Source organism: Glycine max, chromosome 1 (genome assembly GCF_000004515.6).
Source record: "Glycine max cultivar Williams 82 chromosome 1, Glycine_max_v4.0, whole genome shotgun sequence".
Taxonomy (NCBI): Eukaryota; Viridiplantae; Streptophyta; class Magnoliopsida; order Fabales; family Fabaceae; genus Glycine; species Glycine max.
Window position 1 is genome coordinate 6783162 of NC_016088.4, and position 22701 is coordinate 6805862.

The 22701-nt window shown below is 31.7% G+C and overlaps 2 protein-coding genes and 1 long non-coding RNA gene across 11 annotated transcripts; 1 reads left to right on the forward strand and 2 right to left on the reverse strand.

Moving 5' to 3' along the window:
* The first annotated feature begins 4449 nt into the window (after window positions 1–4449).
* LOC100809941 (putative exosome complex component rrp40-like) lies at window positions 4450–10265 on the forward strand. 9 transcript variants are annotated; one of them, XM_014778339.3, is made up of 12 exons: window positions 4450–4713; window positions 5251–5294; window positions 5421–5496; window positions 5576–5716; window positions 5821–5895; window positions 6547–6633; window positions 7364–7420; window positions 7953–8045; window positions 9111–9183; window positions 9323–9398; window positions 9480–9570; window positions 9740–10261. In XM_014778339.3, the coding sequence occupies exons 4-12, from the start codon at window positions 5666–5668 to the stop codon at window positions 9857–9859; spliced, it is 723 nt and encodes a 240-aa protein (XP_014633825.1). In that variant the 5' UTR covers window positions 4450–4713; window positions 5251–5294; window positions 5421–5496; window positions 5576–5665; the 3' UTR covers window positions 9860–10261.
* A 4470-nt stretch (window positions 10266–14735) lies between these two features.
* On the reverse strand, window positions 14736–15466 carry LOC121174897 (uncharacterized). Its single transcript, XR_005891506.1, has 2 exons — window positions 15129–15466; window positions 14736–15033 (listed from the first exon to the last, which is right to left on the reverse strand). It is a non-coding gene; the product is annotated as an uncharacterized lncRNA (long non-coding RNA).
* A 1528-nt stretch (window positions 15467–16994) lies between these two features.
* Window positions 16995–22159, reverse strand: WRKY9 (WRKY transcription factor 9). Its single transcript, XM_003517766.5, has 4 exons — window positions 21601–22159; window positions 18323–18978; window positions 17789–17947; window positions 16995–17570 (listed from the first exon to the last, which is right to left on the reverse strand). Exons 1-4 carry the CDS (start codon window positions 21871–21873, stop codon window positions 17291–17293), a joined length of 1368 nt encoding a protein of 455 aa, XP_003517814.1. The 5' UTR covers window positions 21874–22159; the 3' UTR covers window positions 16995–17290.
* Between the last annotated feature and the right edge of the window lie 542 nt (window positions 22160–22701).

Here is a 22701-nt window from a genome sequence, read left to right on the forward strand (position 1 = left end):
AATGACATGATCCCTTTGTGTCAAAACAAAAAAGTGTTAATGTCTTGAATTACTTATGCTATTATAAAAAAAAATGTTTTCTTTTTCTTTTATGGGTTAAAAATGTTTTCTCATCAACCACTAGATTATCTATATCTATATTAAAATTGTCCTATCACGTGTTTACTGAATAGTTTTTTAAATTTTCTATTTTAATTTTACTCATTTTATTATTTATTCTTTCATTTTTTTTTTAAAATCCGTGTAATGCACAGATTTCCACGTTAGTTTATAAAAAAATCTATAATATATTTACTTCCAATATAATCTAAAATAATATTTTAAGAAAATCAATTGAAGCTGTATTCACTTAATATTTTAAAAATAAAGTACAAATAGTATTATATATAAAATAAAAAATACAATTAAGGAATTATAAATTTTTCAGGTAAAAGCAAAAATGTATATTTTACTCAATTAAAGATAGTTGATTCAAATAATTAAATGTTTAATTAAAATATTTGAAATATATATATATATATATATATATATATATATATATATATATATATATATATATATATATATATATATATATATATATATATATATATATATATATATATATATATATATATATATATATAAATTAGGTTAATTTACACCTAACATAAGATGTTCCATGCATCTCGTGTAGAAACTAGAAAGACAAAAAGTTTCAAAAAAAAATAGAAAGACCAGTTGTAATTATGTAAAAGTATTTTATAATTGTAATTAAGTGACAAATTCTAGTCTTTCATAAACTTTTTTGTAAAAGGATACAAATATATGTTTGAAAATAAAAGAAAAAGTGAGACAAATTTTTTATTTTTAAATTAAGATGTTTATATAATGTTATAAAATAAACAATAGACTAAACTAATAAATTTATAATAATATATTATTTTATTTCTTTCTTCTTCAAGAAAAATATTATTATTATTTCATCTTAAATAAATTATCAGAGAATATTAATAAAAATTAAAATATGGTTTAAATATGTTTTTTATATTTGTAATATAGTCTTTTTATTTTACTACTTAAACTTTACTTTTTTGTTTTTTTAATTTTACTACTTGAAATATTTTTATGTTTGATTTTAGTATTTTTGTCAATTAGGACCTGTTAATTGATGTTGTGACACTCTGTTGGCCTGACATTTCATCACTCAACTAATAGTGTGATACTTTGTTAGTCTGTCACATCATTATTTAACAGATTTTGATTATCGACAGTCGACCAGTACTAATATCAAACATAAAAAAAAATTAAGATAGTAAAATAAAAAAAAAGTGAAGTTTAGATAGTAAAATCAAAATAGATTATATTACATGTATAACAAACATATTTAAGCAAAAAAAAATATTCCTTTCCCTTTTCTTCCAAAACCTTATTCTCAAATACACTGTAAATAAACTGAATAACTATGGCCCAACACAAATCTACCTTTATTACTAGGCTTCAGTATAAAGTCGACAAGATGGGTCGTAATGCAGGGGTCAACCTGTGCCCACCACGGGTTTGGGCCAAGTGGGCTAAAACATTGCAAATTTCAATATGTTAAAAATGTGACTCGGCCCACTTACGACTTAACTAATCTGGACTTAACCTGTGGTGGAATGGGTATGCTTACTCAGTTTGTGTTTATAAGTAAAAAAAATTGCTAAATATAGCTCTCTATTTGCCTAGTTCACCCATTTCCTTCTCATTAAAATTATTGTTATCAATTATACCTTTTTAGCCCTACACGATAACCACAATTTTGATACCTTCACATTCTTGTTGATATGAAAACATCATAATAAATTAGAAGAGGTAGGAACAACTATTTGCACTGCATTCATCAAAGCAATGTCTCTATCTGTTACAATCACTTTTGGTAACTCATTATCGATTGATAATCGATTCTCATAACTGTTTTAGTACCCAAGTAAAGTTATTAGCTTGTTCAAACTCCACATAAGAAAATGCCACAGAAAATGTTAACTCTATTGAAGTGACATTGACAATCTTGAGTAGCGGCAATCAGTATTTGTAAGTACTATCAGCAAGCAAAGCAATTGAGAAAGTACTAAGAAGTTCAATGGAGCCTGGATGTAACCAAAATATATCTCTAATAACATTTGAACCGTCTATCTCTCTATGCCAGTACACATAATGATCATGTTCCAATAATTTGACCTAGTATTGCATTTCCGTTCTAGGACCTTTCTGATAGGATCAATAGGCTTGTCAGACATTGTAAATGTGTTTCATAGTAGTGACACTATGTACATTATGATCCACTAGGTAGTATGCTTTTTGGCTTCACCATGTTCCTTATCATATCATTGACTAAAGACTTCTCTTCAACACTCAGTTGCCCAACATATGAATGACCCACTAATATTTTCACCAAGTCATGGTTATGACAACCAACACTTACCTATGTAGTGTTGAATGCCTCACTACAATCAACAACCTTATTTTGTTCTCCATCGGTTGGCATGTCCATCACCTCGGGCATCTTACTAAAATGGTATTTCATGTTCAAATGTAAAAAATTAAATTAAAAAAGAAATAAGGGTATGATGAGATAAACAAATAAAAAATTACTAGAATTCACTTTCCAGAACAACATATATCCATTTCGAAATCCATTCCAAAAAGTAGTTCCCAAAATTATGTATATTATTAAAGATAATTTTAGAAAAACTTAAATATTTTTTTAGTCCTTGCAATTAAGCACTTTTTTTCGTATTGTAATTTTTTTTTGTTTTTAGTCCATATAAACTATGTTTGTTTTATTTTTCGTCTTATAGCGCTTTAGATTATGTTTTTTCACTGTTTAAGGCACTATATAAAGTGCTTTAAGGATTAAAAATAAAACATACATAATTTGTAGAGATTAGAAAGTTTTTTTTTTTGCAAGGATGAAAAGAAAAAAAATCTAAATTACAAGGATTAAAAAAAATATTTAAACCTTCCAAAAATACCTTTCTAGAATAGTATATATGAATTCTGGAAAGTAATTTCTAGAACCATGTTTTAAAAAAATAAACATAGCTATTTCTAGAAGTCATACAAAATTGAGTAGGCACTTGGTGTAAATAGAAAGTCCCATTGTTTTCAAAAGAAATTATGATGTACATTATTATGAATATGTTTGAAGGGAAATACGATAGGAAGGTTTAAAGAATAATAAGAATGAGTAAAGATGAGGGATTCCAAATTAGGGTTTAAATAGTAATAATAATAAAGATAAGGTGTAAAGGAGGTTTAAAGGAATAACACAATTGTGGGGTGTGCGGAGGAACAAAAGGGTTAAAAGGGTATAATTGGTAATAATAAATTTAGGCAAAATGACGTCAATGAGTTTTATTTACAAACTTTTTATCAAAAGAGGTCTCTTTTCAAACATATTATCCAGGAGGAGGTCTTTTATTTTAGGGCTTTCGTTATTAAGATTGACAAAACATGCATATCGCCAGCTACGGAACATCCTGCAACATCACTATTCATGCACGGAAAAAGCAAAAAGCATTCACGGACATGTTGCTTTCGCCACCACCATTGGCGAAACCCAATGTGCATGGCCATGCATGCATCCATCCCCCATAGGTTCCACTGGTAAAACTAGCAAAATAGGCATGGTTGATTTTAACGGGAGAAAATTAGGCATGGTTTATTTTAACGGAAAAAAATTAAACAAAAAAAATTAAATACGATTGTAATTGATTATAGTTAAATTAGGGATGATTGATTTTAACGGAAAAATTAGGCATGATTGATTTTAACGGAAAAAAATTAGACGGAAAAAATTAAATACGATTGTAATTGATTATAGTTAAATTAGGGATGATTGATTTTAATGGAAAAAAAATTATGCATGGTTGATTTTAACGAAAAAAATTAAATGGAAAAAATTAAATACGATTGTAATTTATTGTAGTTAAATTAGGGATGGTTGATTTTAATGAAAAAAAATTAGGCATGTTGATTTTAACGGAAAAAAATTAGACGGAAAAAATTAAATATGATTGTAATTGATTATAGTTAAATTAGGGATGATTAATTTTAACGGAAAAAAATTAAATACTATTGTAATTAATGATTAATATAATATATTTTTAACTTTATTTTGATTTTTTTTTAAAATTGATATGATTTGTTATAATGAGAAATAATATTTAATTACGTCTTACCCTTATTTCGCCCGTCACAATGACAAAACCCAACCCTTACCCTATTTTGCCAGCCACCATGGCGAAATATGTTGGATACGCTAGTCCCATTGACGAAACCCATGGTAGATGATGGACATGGTATACATTGGTGAAGGGGCATGAGGTGGATGAATGATGGTGGAACAATGCATATGCCTTGAATTTTAAGCTGACATATACAAGTATGTTTTCACATATACAAATGGTGACATAGCTGTTTTGCCATTCTTTTTAGTGAAATCCTTACGAAACAGACCCTCCATAATATATTTAAAGAGGAACTCCTTTTGATAAAAAGTTTGTAAATAAAATCCATTGACGTCATTTTGCCAATAAATTTAATGAGAAGAAAGGGAAGTGAACTTAGCAAGGAGACCTATCGTCGCACTTTCATTACCATACACACTCACTCTCTCGTCTCTGACCCTTCGCTCAAACACTCAAACCTAACCTAACCTCTCAACAAGACAACTTACCTCATTCAGCCCTTGTAAGCATCTCTCTCTCCCTTTTTATTTAATGTTGGGCTTATGATAAATTTTGAATTTCCCCCTTCTTTTTTCTGCATGCTCGAAAAGCTAGAGAGTAAGGGGGTTAGAAGTTTATCTCTGGTATAATTTATGTTGTTATGTTATGGTGATTGTTAATGTGGCATGAATATATAAATTATTAATATGCTGCGTGTTTGATTTTTGTTTTTTTTTTTTGTTTTTATATAGAAATGGTTGAGTTATACTTATGTGGTTGCCAGGGAATGATATGGTTTGTTCTGGAAGGAGGTGTGGAATTATTTGAGTAACATTAGGTGGTGTACCTTGGGGTTGCTTCTTGTGAGCCTAAATTATGGTCTATTGGGATTCATTCTGTACTGTTTTGTTGGGGATATGTGACACAATCTGAGTACTGGAATGATATGTCTCTTTATTAATAATAATATCTTTCTTTTGCCTTAAAAAAAAAAACAATATGATTCATGTGTTTTTGTGTCTTAAACTCTGGCAGCTTATTTGACTAGCTACTTTTTTAGTTTTCTCAAGGTTTCGGAGAGGGATAGCTTTGATCGGTATCACTGTATGTCTCTGAATTGCTTTTGTTTTGTGGATGAATTGCTTTTAATCCGTATTGCTGTATCAGGTATCACTTTTAAGTTTTATGATTTTGTTTACTTATTAAAGTTTTAATTTTTTCTTTGCCTAGGTGTTGTTGTGACCGAACTGTTATGCTCTCTTTTGGACCTTTGGTGTTGTCATTGAAAGAATTTTGTAGCTGAGAGGTATAGACATTTAACAGGTGACTTTATCATAATGCTCTTACTGTTTTTGTTGTGACTGGTGGCAATTCTGATTGTGTAGTGACTTTAGTGTGATGCTGAATGGTTTTCACAGTTACAAATAAGAGTTGTTGAAGGGCTATTTATTCTGGGTCCTTTTTGTGTTCAATAAATGGAGACAAAATCCACCAGTTCATTTACAAACTTAGTAGACCAATCAGTGGTGAGTGCTTGCCCTTATTCATCTCTGTTGTGCATGATGGATACAACACGGAGCATTGTTTTGTATGTTAATTATAATTATAATTTATGTCAATGGTTTTATAGTGTCCTGGAGATGTGGTTCTTGATCTTTCTAAAATGATAAACCAGACAATTAAACTTGGAGGCGGTCTACGACAGGTAGGTCTCTAGTTTTTTGAAAATTTAGAACATTCCATTGACAATTTGACATTTGAATTCCTGTCTATCTCTGTTTTTGTTGGCTCTACACTACATGTGCATGCTCACACACATGTATCATTTTTTACAATGATAGAGAGTTAGGTACTATGGGGTGCCAAAGTCTCATATAGAGCAATATGTTATGCTCGGTGGAGTACTTAAGTGGCTTGGTTCTACTCCCTTAACAGAAACTTTTTAAGGGATGATTTCCCAAGAGCTTGAATGTTTATCAGACGATAACTAATTTTGGAATGCCTTTTTATACCTTCATACTTCCTTTTTAGTTTAAATGCATGTTAGACACAGTACAGATTCTCAGCTCTCTCAAGTTTTAAAATCATTTTGGTCAACATAAGTATATGAGTTTCTCTTAGATATTATGAAGTGGCTTTTTTTTCTGTTTAGCAATGAAGTGATATGGAACTCAAAACTTTGTTATCGTAAACTTTCAGGGTGTGTTGCTTTTGATTTTGTATTTTTTGATTCATCCTCCTCATTTATCATCTTATAAACAGAAAGGAAATAATACATGATGATTGTTCTTGCTTTTTGTTCATTCTTTTCAATCCTGTTAATAATAAGGGACTCTCGCTTATGTCAATTTTCTAGGATTGTGATGCAATTTCTGTAATGAAGGCTGGCAGACTCAGGTTCTCAAAGCCTCATAAATACTGGGTTGAAAATTCTCAGAAGAGGGTGAGTATGATTCTGTGGTCATGAGCTATGTATTAATGTGTAAAAGCATGGCTTTGACTGACATGACAATGCTGACTTTTCATTGTTACTGGTTAGTATGCTCCTTTCTTAGTGCTATATGAATTTACTGTCCAATTTCCAATAGCTATAAATATGTTCCTTTAAATCAAGCATAAGTTTATCTTACATGTATTCCTGGAGCTTTTTTAGTAGAAGGGGCTAATATACTTTTGATCTACAACAAGATGGCTAAACCAAAGATGGTGGGAATAATATCCTCAAATAAATTGTTTTGATTTCAGTGTAATGCCATTTGTAAGTGTCAAAATTTGTTTGTCATTACATTGGAAGATAGTATCTGTCAAAGAAATTTGTGGAGGACCTTTTTCTATGTTTGCTTTGGGTCTATTTTACACCCTCTTGAATTAAGTAAATATTCAATTGCAGTCACAAAATTAGGTTAAATGTCTGTGCATTTTCTTCCATTTTAATAGTTTCGTAGATATTCTATCATATATGGGAATTAAGTTATCGCTGTTAAGATGAATATCAGTTTACATTCTTCCAGAAGAATATCTTCTAAAGTGCTTATAATTTTTTTTAGCATTGAATTATGTTATGTAATTTACCTTCTCGTTATGTATGGAGTAGGATTTTAATGTTTCTTCCCCTAGGAACAGAACAATGCTATCTTTTTTCTTCCATATTCTGATTCTTTTGTTTTGTTCAGTATGTGCCATATGCAGAGGATTCTGTTCTTGGAATTGTTGTAGACTCCAGATCAGATGTAAGGAAATTTTTATTTTTTTTTTGTTTTTCAAGCTTTGTTGTTGGCTTCAAGTTTTATTTAGGCTCTATTATTTAACTGTCTTCAGACTTAAGTTGTTAATGAGGACTATGGACTTAAAAAGAGAATTAGCCATGGCATGATGGTGTTACCCTTCCTTAAAACCATAAGTTTTTTCCTAAAACTACAAAGACACATGTCAAGAAAACAAATATGGAAGAAAGTAATAAAGAAAGAAAGAAAGCGGCTAATAAATTGTTTATGCTTGCTTTATTTCTTGCTTACTTGCTTTCTTTCTACAATGACGGGCTGATAATCAAGGGTGGCTTCATAACTAATATCATGTAAATGTTAATTTAAGATATTCAAAAGGAATTTACTAGTGTACCTTAAAGTCTTAAAATGAATGGATTGATTGGTTCTATGTCAACTGTTGTACTTTTTTTTTTAATTTCTTGAAAATAATTAAAATGTGTTTCTTACCTAGCTCTGTGTGTTTCTATGATAAAAATCTCAATTTATTGCTGTGCAGAACTTTCTTGTGGACATAAAAGGACCAACTTTAGCATTTTTACCGGTGCTTGCATTTGAAGGAGGAACTAGAAGAAATATACCTAGGTTTGAGGTGTGCATAAAATACTTCGTTTTTAGTTTCAGTAAATCACTTCATCTCTTTATCTGCGTGGTTAGAACTTATTTTTGAGGAAGTGTAGAAACATGTTTATTCAGAGTATATAAGGATAACACAATCATAAGTATCTCTTTCTGTGATAGCCTTGTCTACCTCAAAACACTGCAACTTTCTATAGTTAATTGTATTTGCAAATTGCAATCATGACGATTGTTGCGGAATTTTCAGTGTACTCAAAGTAAAGGATTGAAGGTTCATTTTGTAGTCCTTGTCCATTAATATAAATAATTAGATATAGGTGAAGGGGATTAGTATTATGCTTTGGTGCTGTGGACTAGCAGAAGACTGAGGTCAACCATGGGAGGGACAAGTAACTTTGACTAGTACGACAAAAAAACATCTCTTTGAAATCAGTTTCAAGCCATGATCTTAATGCTGATCTTTTCACTTTTAAGTAACTTAACTAGTCTGCTTGAAAAGTTGTGTTGGGTGACCATGTCTAATTTAGAAATTTGAACTCCAACCATCTTAAATTGTCTGTGTCTTTGGGCAAAGTTGCAGGTTATAAGTATTTCTTGATATGAATTATGCCATAAGACAGGAAAATAGAACATTACCAAATGGGATTTACAAAGGCATCCTAACAACACATGTGGCTGCTCCTTGTAGTCTGCCCAAATTCCTTGGATTCACTGAATATGGAAGAACAAGTCAGCAACACAGTTTGTGTTTTTATTTATCTTTTAGTGTAAAATTAAGACTATGAAGCAGGAAGTGCTTTTTGACTGCTATCTTTGAATTTTGCTACTGCCACAAATTACCAAAGATGCATTGTTGGTTAACCTAATTAAGCCAGTCTTCTAAGAGTTTATGTTTTATGCTTGTATTAATTCTTGTAAGAAATGAAGTTATTCACATTTTCCTTTTCATCTCTTTTGATTTGGCTGTCAAACTAGCACTTGACTTGTTCTTACTCTTTGGGTGTTAAACAATGCTGTCTGGTTGGTCTATCATGTTTCTGTGGGTTATATTTTCTTATGCCTAATGCTTCACCTGCAGATAGGTACTTTGATTTACGTGCGGGTTATAAAAGCAAACCCTGGAATGAATCCAGAGCTATCGTGCACTGATGGTAGGTGTTTTATCTTTTTTGTTTTTCTGTGCCTCTTAACTTAATTATAGATTTTTTTTTTGTTGTTTACGTTTAAATTTGTTTGTTTTATTTTTGCAGACCTAACCCTGCCTTTTATTTTGTTTTGGTGTTTGTTTAGCCAGTGGGAAAGCTGCAGAATTTGGTGCCCTAAAAGATGGCTATATGTTTGAGTGTACAACAGGTCAATCAAGGATGTATGGCTGTGGAATTTAATTTTGCTTGTCTATGCATAACATTAAAAGATCTTGACATGAGAGATTGTGTGTTGTTTGTAGGCTTCTCAGTTCTCCCACATGTCCAGTACTTGATGCTTTAGGGAAGAAACTGTCCTTTGAGATAGCAGTTGGCTTAAATGGACGTGTTTGGGTATGCAGACACCCTCTATCTCTAGCGTGCCATATTACGTTCTTTTTTTTTTTGCTTCTTTAAATGGACTTGTCTCGTATGAAGCATATGCTTGACCATCATTTGAGTTAGAGTTGGTGAAATTTCATTCTATTAATTTCTGCTTTCCTTTCTGAACTTTTTCATCTAGGTCGATGCAGCATCTCCACACACAACTATTGTTGTAGCTAATGCGATTATGAACTCTGAGACATTGAGTGGTGCTCAGCAGAGAATAATGGTTGAAAAGCTGCTGCAGAGGATCCAGTGATCCTTCCATTTTTGATTGGCCATTCATATAGTCCCTTGTGATTTCAATTTCATAGCAGAATACTTGTTTTGCAATTGTCATCTTATGCCATTTCCAATTTATAAAGTGCGTACTTTTTATGTGCTACCAAATACCAATGCTTCTGCAGGGTGAGCACTCTCCACTAGACTAGCCCCACTAGCTAAAGGGCACAAAGGATTATCAACACCTTCATGTTTAATGTGACTTACATGATATTTATAAGAATTGAGAAGTTCTCTTACTATTTACTAGGAGTTTACTTTTCTGGTTACATTATTCTGTGTCTGCAAAATTCAACAACAAAGCCTACTAGGTTACATGAGTTGTACGATGTCATTGGTTTCCGCAAAATATATGAATAGAAAGCCAGTCCTAAGCTTTGTTATTTATATTGTTCATATTTAGAAATCTACTACCTGCAATATTTGTCTAAATCATAAGAAATTATACTCTATTCTGTTAGGGAATCTGTTCTGGCCTGCCTTTAAGAACTATTTGTCAGATTCGGTAAATGTGAAGTGATGAAGAATGATATACTTTATTTGCGAATTTAGTATATTTGTTATATCACTAAGTATTCTTCCAACTAGCCAAAAGATTTTCTGTCATCTCAAACTACTATCGTTATCTGTGTACTTTATTTTCTTCACCGTCTATCTATCCTTTTCATTCGATCTTTTTATCTTTGTCTCTAGATTGAAATGCAATAATATTTTAAAAGAAATTATCAGTAGTTAATAACCATATTATTCACTGTAAATTCAAAACATTGGTTATATATTCAAATATATATATATTTATCATGAGTTTTAATTATATAAAAAGTATTTATTCTGTTTAATGCTCAAACTAAAATAGTTATTTCAGATACTGAAATGAATAGTGTTTAGTTATGTTAGGAACCAATGATTAAATGACATTTTTTTTTCTTCTCGAATTGAATTGATCAATGCTTGTAATTTTAGGGACTAATTTGGTGATCACTCTGACATGATCTTACGTTAGGTAGCATGCATATTTGATGTTTTGTGCAGCCTAATTAAATTGAACGGAGCCATAAGTGGTTTTATGAAGGGAAAAGGTACTAGCACAAGTTATGAGAAGTGTGTGCACAATCTTGATTATTTAAAAGTTACTGTCTGGAATAAGTTGTTATTTAATTTCGTCCAGAAAAAAAAAAAGTTTATTACAAGGATATTATCTTAGCCTTCTGAGAGCTTAAAAAATTAATTTGAAACAAACATGCATTATTTTATTTATTTGGGGGCGGGTGGGGGTTGGGATAGTGTTAGTCTAAGTCAAAGTAATACTATTAAATGGCAGCTTTTGTTTTTGTTATTTTTTTTTCTAACAATTTTTTTTTCATATACATCCTGAGATCGAACTTATGATATGTTTAAGAAATAAAATTGTTTATCAATCATATCACATCTTGGCCATTTTTTTTTGCTAATTGAATCCAAATTTTCTTTCTTTTAAAATGCTAGCCCCTCAAATATAAAAAATTTAATAACAATTTTTTTTTGAGATATTGGACCAGTTTGGGTAAACTTAAAAATAATTTTAAAATAAATGTTTTTCAAAAAAATACTTTTTAAAAAACAAATATGATTTGTTTCTTAAAATAAATAGAAAATTATTTTTTAACTAGACCTAGTTTAGACAAATCAAAAAAATAAAAACTACTTTTAATAAAATAAATATTTATTTTCAATAAATAAGTTTAAACAAACTAGCCTATTGATTATATAATCAATGAGTAAGTTTCAATGGATCTCTCATTCCTTGGATCTATGGTTATCTGCCTATTATACTTTGATCAAAATGAAGTATATTTTAAAATTTTGTTTTAGAAGTTTTTTCTTTAAAGGTAAAAATTGTCATTGAATCAATAAAGTCAATTCAGATGGTAGTTCTCTAGGGAACCCAGGCCATTCTGGTTTTGGTGGGGTTCGTAGAGATGAGCATGGTTGAATTGAAGGTTTCATTGACTCCTGCAGTTACCCTTTGATATCGAGAATTCGAGATTTTACATCTCTTGATCGGAACCTCCACTTCTAGCATGTCATGCGTGAAGGAAATAAGGTTGCAATCTTTGTTTGCTGGTTTGTTATGAGATGTTTTAGGCACTCTATACCTTAGGGGCATTTAGCTTCCCTTTTCTCTTTCTGTTCTTTGTGTTTTGCTTTCCCACTCATAAGCAAAACATTAAACTAAAGATAGTTGGCATATTAGGGTAAGATTCCATTATATCACATATGAGAAAACAATCTATCTAGGGAGAGAATCTATGTTTGATTTCTTATATGCGTAAACTTCTCTAAGGCTAACAGAAATCACACATCACAAACAAAAGTATTCTTTGAACCAGAGGGTTGTGCAACATCCGTGGTATCTAATCTAGGCAAAGAAAAAACTAAAGATACAATTAAACTAGACGTATTGGGAAAAGGTTGAAATGATTTTTTCAAATATGATTGAAGTTTAGAAATGGTTGTAAGTGGTGAAGAGGATTGAAGAACATTATTACAAAAGATTGTGTTTTAGCATAACTTACTCTAAGTATATTTTAATTGTACGTAAGACAAACAATGTACATTTAAAAAACATGTTTTGGCCTGTTTAATTGGTGTTTATAAACCGCCAAAAATGCTTGGCAAAGATATGAAGCGATTTATGACGGCTAAAACAACCCTAGAAAATGTTTTCCCTTTCTCAAATTGTTTCTCCTCAACATTACTATTACCCTTCAACAATATGACGACCTTCGATGTTGATCCGCAGGAGTGTCCCTCCGATGCTCCAGTGTGGTGACCTTCCGTGGCGGCCTTGATTTAAAAAAGAAAAAAGCTACAATATGTTTATTGCTTCTATAATTTGGAAATATTGTAATTTTTTTAGTCTTTATAAAATTAAAGTATATCATTGTTTTTGACTTAAAGCTAATTTGAAATAATACAAATTTAGCTTTTGAGTCACACTATGACATGACATATTTTAATTTTAAGAGAATTGAGACGTACAAATTTTCTTGTTGAATTAAAAATTCAACCTTTTCAATTTAATAAAGATAAAAAAACATATTTTAACCATAGATATATACATCCTTTTGCACAAATATCAATTTCAGGAAACTTCTTGTGGTATTGGTTAACGCTACTTTAGATAGGTACAATGTGTTGTAGCACAAAGTCACTCGTCAACTTGTCAATCTCCAAATGAAGCCCTTCTAAGATAGTAATCACTTGCAAATACTTAAATCCAATGGTTTCCTATTAGATTTAAGCAATATGGAAACATTGCAAATTAAACCAATTGAAATAATATACATGGTAAGCTGTATACCGAGAGTTATTTAGAATTACATTTCAGTAACTTCATAGCTAGCTAGCAAGCACAATCTTGAAATATGGATATAGAAGTTCTAGCAGTATAATATGAAGTAATTCAATAAACTTAATTTATTATATTATGTTCTCTTCACATTCCTTGTCTTTTGGTTTAGTTTGCTTAACAAAATAAGTATATTTCTTAAATTTATTTAGTGTATTTTAATAATAAATTTGATCTGAGAGAATATGCATTTTCTTTTTGGTAAATAATTATGCAAAAAATTAGAAATAATTTAGTGTTTTTATTATTCTTTATATAAGTATTTAATAACAATAAATAAAAGTTAAAAAAATAAAAAGAAGTTGTATATCACAAACAAAAGTGGTAAAAAAAGTGTTGGATAGAATATATAGTTAGTAAAAACATATCGTAAACTAAATATATAGATAATTTTTATGTGAGAATAAGAATGATTAATATCAACCAATAAGGCCTAGAATAGTTAGTATCTCATCGAGTTCCTTAAACATGCTGACAAGGATTTTGATTCTTTGATCGTATGTATGGAGAAGACTTTGTTGAGAGAGACAAAATTTATTAAGATATTTGATTTTTTATTTAACAAATTTTATAAAGATTTTATGGACTAATGAGGTTTTAATTTGAATTAAAATATTTTAATGGATCTTGATCTTTTATTCTTGTTAAGAATAGTCTCACATCGGGTAATTCATGAACATGATAAGTGCTTATATAGTTGGGTAGACCACCCCCTTATGAACCGGTTTTTAAGGGGACCTTTCGGATGCCTTTGCTGCACTATAAAATTTAATATGGTATCAAAGCCATCTTCTGCTTCTGTTCGGTGGGTGCCGCCAGCCCTCGCTTTGTGGTGACGAGCCCTGGCTCGAGGGGGCGTGTTAAGAATAGTCCCACATCGGATAATTCATGAACATGATAAGTGCTTAAATAAATGCAATTCGATCAAATCTCAGGGCAAAGTGTCTATGTAGTGAACATATTGTATGGACAAGGTATAATACGATGAAATTTATTTCATGATCCAAAATTTTGTCACGTTCTTGAGCAAAATATCAAAGAGCCTTTACACGATGAAATGATGAACATTTATAACAACATAACTTGCATTTTCAATGTACACAAAAGGTACAAATAGTAGAACATCATCATCCAAAACCTAAATCATGTGTTCACTGGGCAAACTTTTTCGTTTAAACCATTTGCCCATACCTCTTTCATTAGTGTTAAACTATTTGTTTATTATAAAATAGTCACTAACATGTGCATTCACATGGGTAAGCTGAAAAATACAAATAACAATATAAGTGTAAATTATATAATTATACTATTATACAATATCGTTATTTCTTAAATTTAAAAACAAGAGCTAAAAAGTAATATAAGATAAAAAAGTGAATTAAATTTGATGACGATTCAAAAGAAAAACAAATATTATATACCAAAGCGAAAATAACAAAGTCATATTGTTGAAGACGTAGTATGTTAGAAAAGCTTGAGAATCAAATAAGTGTGCAATTTACAAATGATACTTCGACATTGCAGTAAATTTATAAACATAACCAAACCAAAACATAGTTGACATTGGGATCAGGAAATTCGAAGACTATTTCCATACCAAGTGTGAAGTCGTGGGCTTTGGAAAAATTTCTCCATTCACATCCAATTTTTGTTGTTTTTCGCCAGTCATTGTTAACAATGTGACATTCAGCACAGTCTTCTATAATCAAATGAGTGAACCTTTTCTCTTTCATAAAGTAATACATAGTACTTGAAACATCCTGACATAACCAATAATTTAATTTGAGAGAAGGGATAAAAAATTGACAAATGAAGGTGCTTCGAAATTAATTAAGTATATAGCTAAGCAAGTTACCAAGCTGTTGCACGTGACCTTGTAATCATTCAGAAGCACCTTGAAAGTCACTGAATTCGGCACTTGATGGTAAAATGAGTTCCATTTTGGAAAAGTTTTTGCAGCACTACTGGTTTTGAATATGGTTAGCAAGAAGAGACATTGACCATAATAGGTTAATGTGACATGGTGATCTCCCTCGAACCCATAAAAAGTCTTTAGTGCTGCTCATCCATGCACAATGGTTAGGCTGGCCAAATCTTTATTGTAGACAACATCATGCATGCTGTCATGTTTGTCTACCAAATGCCAATGATGATCAAGTTGTTCTTTCCATTTAATAGCAAACAACCTACTGACTTCACCATACATCTGCATTTGAAATAGTGCAACATTAGAATGAGGCTAATTGGTTGGTTAGTTGTAACAAATGATTCAAAAATCAATATGGTAATTGGAAATAATAGTTATATCATAATAAATGATTGACCTAATCCTTTGTAAGAATGGTCTGGGACATCTCCTCTTCAGTTCTTGTAATCTGCATCATTATTTTTGCCAATTGATAACACTTTGTCTTGATATCATTCATTAACTCTGAACGCCATATGGAGTTAAAAACTTGACATCATTAAATCTTGACACAAACATAATACGATTACACAATGTTATAACAAAATTGATATTAATGTTGTACCTAATACTATTATAGAATGCTATACATAAATCAACAATTCCTTCTTAGGTTCACATAAAAATTCAGATGACCCAACTATTTTTTATGTGCAATGTGGCCACCATTATGCATATTAACCATTGAAACACAAGAAATAATCAATACACAATTGTAATCACATTAATGAAATTGTAGCAAAACTGATTTGCATAAAAGCCAATTGCAAGAGGTAACAAAACAAAGCTCACATATTAAATTGCGAAGTAGTCTTTGATAATAGACTACATGTATATAAATCATACTAAATCATAATAGGATACTACCTTGCAACCTACTAGTCCTAGGTTGTTGTCGTTGATACAACATCACAAGTCACAGTTAGCAAAATATAGTTTGTGCCTTAGAAAACTTGTAGTGGTTGTCTCATGGATGGAGATACTATTTGATTTTTTGGAAAAGAGGACTTTGAATTTTAAACCCAAGATTGCACTCAAAATGTCATGATTTTGTACTCTTCTTTGGACCTTGATATACATATTTGCTTGTATATGATTTGTAAGGGTACTCAATCAGATATTAATAAGCCTCTCTATAGGAGTGTTATACAGGCAGTGTCATCATTTCAGGATACTAATGCAGCCTCAAAATAATATTGCTTGGCACTTCGTAGCACATACCAATTTGAGCAGCTTCAAAAGAGTACAAATATTTTCGAAGTAAGTAGAAAAAGCACTGATCATAAAGAAAAGCCAAGCAACAACACGGACACGATAGAAAAGCTTGTCTAATAATACTGATATGTCATGGAAGTTGAGAATGACCTTTGATCAAAAGAAAAGGTGTAGGAGAAGTGTGGACTGACATGACAAATATTGGAAAATTATTGAGAAGGTGTTAATATAATATTTTCAAACATATAAAAGGTCGTTAATGTAATGTTTTCAAATTTAAAGGAAAGTTAGTGTAAGAAAATAGAAAAAGGTGGAATTATGTGTAATTTGATAAAAGCTTAGAGTGTGTTGCTGTAATTTGCTCATGAAATTATAAAGCATGATAGGTCAATGTAATTTTTAAATGCAATTCCATTGTGACACACGGGAAAAGCGTTTGTGTATTAAACATATTGGATGGAGAAGGTAACTTATGATGAAATTTATTTCATGATCCAAAATTTCGTCACGTTCTTGAGGAAAATATCAAAGAGCAAGGAATTACATGATGAAATGATGAACAACTATATTAGACAACATAACTTACACTTTTAATGTACACAAAAGGTACAAATAGTACAACATCATCAAAAACCTGTGTTCACTGGGCAAACCTGTTTAAACCTTTTGCCCTTGCCTCTTGCATCAGTGTTGAACTATTTGTTTATTAGGATTTGCACTGATAGGCCCTGATCAAAACTTAGGCCTTAGACTAAAAAAGAATACGATAACATCAAAATAAAGATGACAAGTGAGGTGAGAAAAATTCTTCCTCACTGGATGTTTCTTCCAGAAAACTAGGTGATCTGCTCTTCCTTCAACCGAAGCCGTGCAACCGGCTGTTGTTCATTTCCTCCCATACCTCTGCTGCCAAAATTATGCTTCTCAGGATTGGTATTATGCGATTTTAACTGTGATGCAGTATTGCTGGCCATAGTGTGGCTGTTATTCTTAGCTGCTGGCACATCATGATTGTGTTTTCCTTCATATGTTGTTATGACAGCTTTAGGATCTGTTGAAGCCCTCTCCACGTGCTTCCGCACATTGCAACCTTGGGTTGTACATTTGTAATAGCTCCTGTGCATGATATAAGCAAGCATCAGCATTATTTTTTCAGCACAAGACAAGGTTAATGAGGCCAATGTTACATAAAGTAGTATATGTAATCTGGGCGATGAATATGAAAAAATTGAGCATTTCTTTGGGTGATAAACTTTTAACAAGTTCAGGGCAATCATAACAGTCATGACTAGTTCGATAGATGCAATCGAAGTGTGGAGGAGAAGCAATATCACCTAGGATAAGGGTTGCCTTTGACAACTTTCTGCCCATATTTTCGCCATCTATACCCATCATCCAAGAGATCAACTTCACTTGTTGTTTGCACAATGATTCGAGGCTCAGTGACAGTCCTATGTGAAGAAGCTGGATCTGACTGCGAGACTTCTGCTTTTCTGCAGAATTATAACAACTCTAAGATCAGAAAAGACAAATGATGTTAGGAACCAAGAATAAAAATGAAAAGAAAAGAAATATTTTATTGAATTGAATGGAAAGAACAGAAAATAGGAGAGAGAGATCTCCTCCAAAGGTTTCGTCTTTTGTCTTCACCAAGGATCTCCTTTCACAAAGAACAAAAACTCAATTTACAAATGATAACCAAATAGAATGAATCCTTTCCCCTTAATTCCCCTTATTTACATCTAATTAATTCCTATGACCAACTAATTAATTACTCTAACTCTGTAACTAGTTTTCCCTTCCCTTCTATCTAACTCCTAGCAAACGATTATCCAACAAGAACAGATTTATATAGAATAAAACCTTACCTCCTCTTGGGGTCAGGCTCAACATTTTTCTCATCCACTTCGGTTTCATGATCGCCTACTTCCTCGCTTTCACTTGTTCCTGATAGATGATCAGCTGTTGCCTGACTTGACTCTGGATCCATCTTAGACATCGAGTTCGTAGTTGTCCCTTGATAAGTTGAATCTACACTCCCTTGGATATTTGAATTTGCATTTGAAGTCATGGTGTCTTTTGAGCGCTTGTTAGGATGAGGACGTTGATGGTTGTGTTCTCCTTTATAAATAATTGCAGTTACATGACCCTCAAGTGAGCGCTCGACCTTTTTCTTGACAGAACAGTTTGGATGCGTGCACTTGTAATAACTTCGAGGAAACTCACTACCCTTCACCTGTTTCTGTCCATACTTCCTCCAGTTGTAGCCATCATCTGCCGGCTTATCAACATTCAACAATGAAGATTGCAATCTTTGTTCAGAATGAGAATGATCTGCTGATTCAGTCATTGTGGCCCAAGAGTCTGCATTTAAGGGTGGAATCAGCTGTTGTGTTGTATTGAAAGTAGCTGCAGAAGCCTGTGTCAATGAATGTTCAGCCTGGATATGCATATTTGAGTTGGCTTGTGAAGCCTGAGCTGAGACCTGTGTTAGGGCCTGCTGGTGTGTCATTCCAAAAGACACCTACAAGTGTCACAAATCAGGTTCTCAGGAGAATAAGGAGGAAGTATAATTACTTAAAAAATATCATATGTGACTGTTATTCTAACAAAGAGTGGCTGTATGCGGTTTCCTGTAGCGCTGTATGCGGTTTCCTGTAGCACTGTTCAATATCATGCAAGCAATAAAATTTTCATTATCATGTAGATTTAGATATCTGATATAATCCAAGAAGTAGCCTTTAAATTTTTGTTATCTCACCACAACATATTTACTAGATATTCACATTTAGATAACCATTGTTTAGTGGGTACAATCTATATCCTATTATCCTTATTAAGTATTATTTTTGCTAGGGCCTGAATACAACTTTGTTGTATTAGAAATAGTATTATAGAATTTATAGTAGACCTAAGCCTAAGCATCCAGTTAAGGGATCAGTTTGAAGCTCCTGTTGAGTAATTCAAATGGAATTGAGTGTGTTTGGGTGAGTGTTCATTAAATTGATTTTGCAAAATTGATTTGTATTAAAATTGATTTTGAAATAAAATGATTTATGTTTGGTTGTTTTTATTATAAAATAAATTAACAATAAAACTTAGTATAAATTTTATTAATATTATTCAACACAAAATCTATTTAAAATTACTTCAACTCAATTAATTTTGAATACATAATCAATTTTTCTAAGTGAGACCAAACATGTAAATATTTATTTAAAATAACATTATTTGATATCTCAATGTGATTTTGGATGATTCAATGTGAATCCAAGCATGCACCGAGTGTAACCCCTTAACGTAGCATAACCATCCATGATTGTACAGTTTCCATCTTGAATCTTGGAAAACAGATATATTACTCAAGGATAGCTTAGAAAACCTACTGTCTAAAACTGTTCATACATAGTACATATGCTAGTCCTTTACTATGTTTCTTCAAAACAATTCCTGCTTGTTTCATGAAAAAAAGGGGGGATTGAGGTACAGAAAAGCTTGTACTTAAGAGTTATGACATTATTAATGAAAAGTTTGTGCACAAGCAATCCATTGTTTCCACCTTAAAAGATAGTTTTAAAACAGCATGGTTCCTTAATCGGAAAAGATAGTTTTCATTCAGGTTGAATGCACCAACATGCGTCCAAATTCTTTAAGTTTCACTGTTATCTGCCTTTTAGATCCTGGTGTTCATAAGATGATAAAAATATAAGAATGACTCACCCCTAAATGTGGTATATCTGGTGAACAATAATCAAGTTTTCAATTCAACGAAAGTGACACCACCTCCAAAATAGTAAAGTTGGCAGAAGCCAACTCCAAATGTTTTTTTTTTTTTAATTAAGTTGCCAAAATGAAACTTCAGAACAACTATTTTTCTTTTTATAAATTTCAAAATTTAATATTAAAGACAGCTCCCATTATTCTACAATACCACTCATTGCCCATTTAAGAAGCCTGTCAATTGAACATACAAGTTGGCGAGCAATAAATATAGGAAAGTTAAGGATGTTGAGGGAGTCAATATGCTATGAAAATGAGGATACCATAGGTGGTACACCAATATAATCTTTTAACAAATGGGTAACGGAATGGCTTCAGATGTGTTTGACATGTTCAGAAAATATTTCAGAAATACCCACTATTTTATTTTGATCTTGTCTTATTTTAGTACTAGAAGTAACAATATCCAGCATCATATATATACTCGTATTGGTCATCTCTCATATGCAATGTATTGTATACATAATCAATGTTTCAGCGTAAAAAAATGGGGAAGTAAATTCATCTCTCCTCCTGGGTAAGTTTCAAACACAATACCTTTTGCAATAGCAACACAAGTAAATTCTACACGTTGTAGTAATCTCCACTCCACCATTTAAAGAATCCCCAAAAAAAATAAAAAATCCCACCCTTAAATTGAAGGAAAGAAATTAAATATTCACATTCAATAACTCCACATTCATTGGAATAGATTCCATGAATCTAATCAAAGGCTTATAGCTACCATTACCACTTCAGCACCTATAGAGTAGAACTCAAACCTGACATATATTGCTCACACTTGCTAAATTGAGTAAAAACTTAAATGCGTTCCTACAAACATAACAAACACCAGAGACTCCCATCAAAACTCCACAAACAATCTTCCCTGCCTATTCTCAGAAACCAAGTAAGGCCCTCAGTAGATAAATTTCTCCATAAATACTTATAGGAAAAGAAAATAAAAAGAAAGAATAAAGCTTATGTATAAGATAATTTGTATAAGCTCCTTCATATTATCTTTTCTAAAAGTGCTTATGAATAAATTCATCTATATAGAGCCTAACAAACTAACGTACAACGCCTCAAGGTGCTTTGTAAGTTACACCCGAATCAAAATCAAACTTTTACTTCACTAATCAGCATATAAAAAAAAGTCAATATCAAAAAGTCAATTACTTAGATGTCAAACTTCAATTTTAATCAAAGAACAATACAACTAAAAGCAGCTAAATTTTTAATCTTCGCATCAAAAACTTAGTCCAAACCAGAAGCAAAAAGAACAAAAAAAAAAGCATGTTTTCAAACATGTTTCATAACTGAAAATGCAAGCAACACAAGAGGAACTCGCACATGATGACTCAGAGAGGGAACTACACAATAATACCTGAGAAGGTGAAAAGAGACTAGGTGAGTCCATCACTCCGTCGGCGACAGCTCCGGCCACCGGAGAAGCCATAGCTCCGGCGAGGAGCTGAGAGAAGGACTTTCCATCATCCCCATCACCCAAAAAGCCAGAAAGCAGAGTCATGGGACCAGGGCTGAACCCTCCATTGAAAAGGGTCTCCATGGAACCCGACCGCGGCGGCAGAGTGATGGTGGGTCGTGGCGGCGCCGCCTCCTTCCACGGCGGCCGGTCCCCACCTCCGCCGCCAGCCATCCAAATTCAATGGAAGGAAAGAAAAGGTTCAAACTTTTGTGATGAAAAAACAGAAAAAAGTGACAAAAGAAGAAAATTTTGCAGCTTCTTTTTGCTTTTTCTCTCTGTGTCTTAATTTGGAAACTGGAAAAAGTTTGAAGCTTTTGAGTTGGAGGTACAATCTTACGTGATTTTCTGTGATGGGTTTGGTGGATCTGATTGAAGAAAAACTGGCAAAAAGTCCACGCTTTAGTTGCCCAACCAAATGCTATATGTTTTCATTTTTTTTTCCTTTCACAAATTTTTATTTTTTTTGGTTATGAATTGGCTTCCTGTGCATTAATTAATAACTCTGCATTTTTTTATAACTAAGGTGTACTTTTTGTTTAGAAGAATTAAACGTTTTCTTTACAAATAGTATCTTTTTGTAAAAAAAAAAATATCTTTCTCGAAATAGAAGTTTTTTTTTTTTAAGAAACTGCTGGTATTCTTTACGGGAAATAATTTGAGTTAATATATAGATCAATTTAAGAAGTTAATTTCTTTTAACAAATATTCTAAAATAATACAAACAATTGTACATTGCATACCCTTAATTAATACAATTCATTTTTTTTTTATAATTCTTATCTCTCTTTCTGTCATTACACTACCTATTATATTTTTCTGTTATATCTCTAACCGTTGGCACATGAATGTACATAAGTCTCTATTCTTCATCCTTTAATAATCAACTTAAAATCCAACAAAAACGAAGCATTGACAAAATTCTAATAAACTTGTTACACTAACTTGTAAGAAAATCAAGAAAATGATATTTGAATTTACGTATTAGTTTGTCGTTTTCAA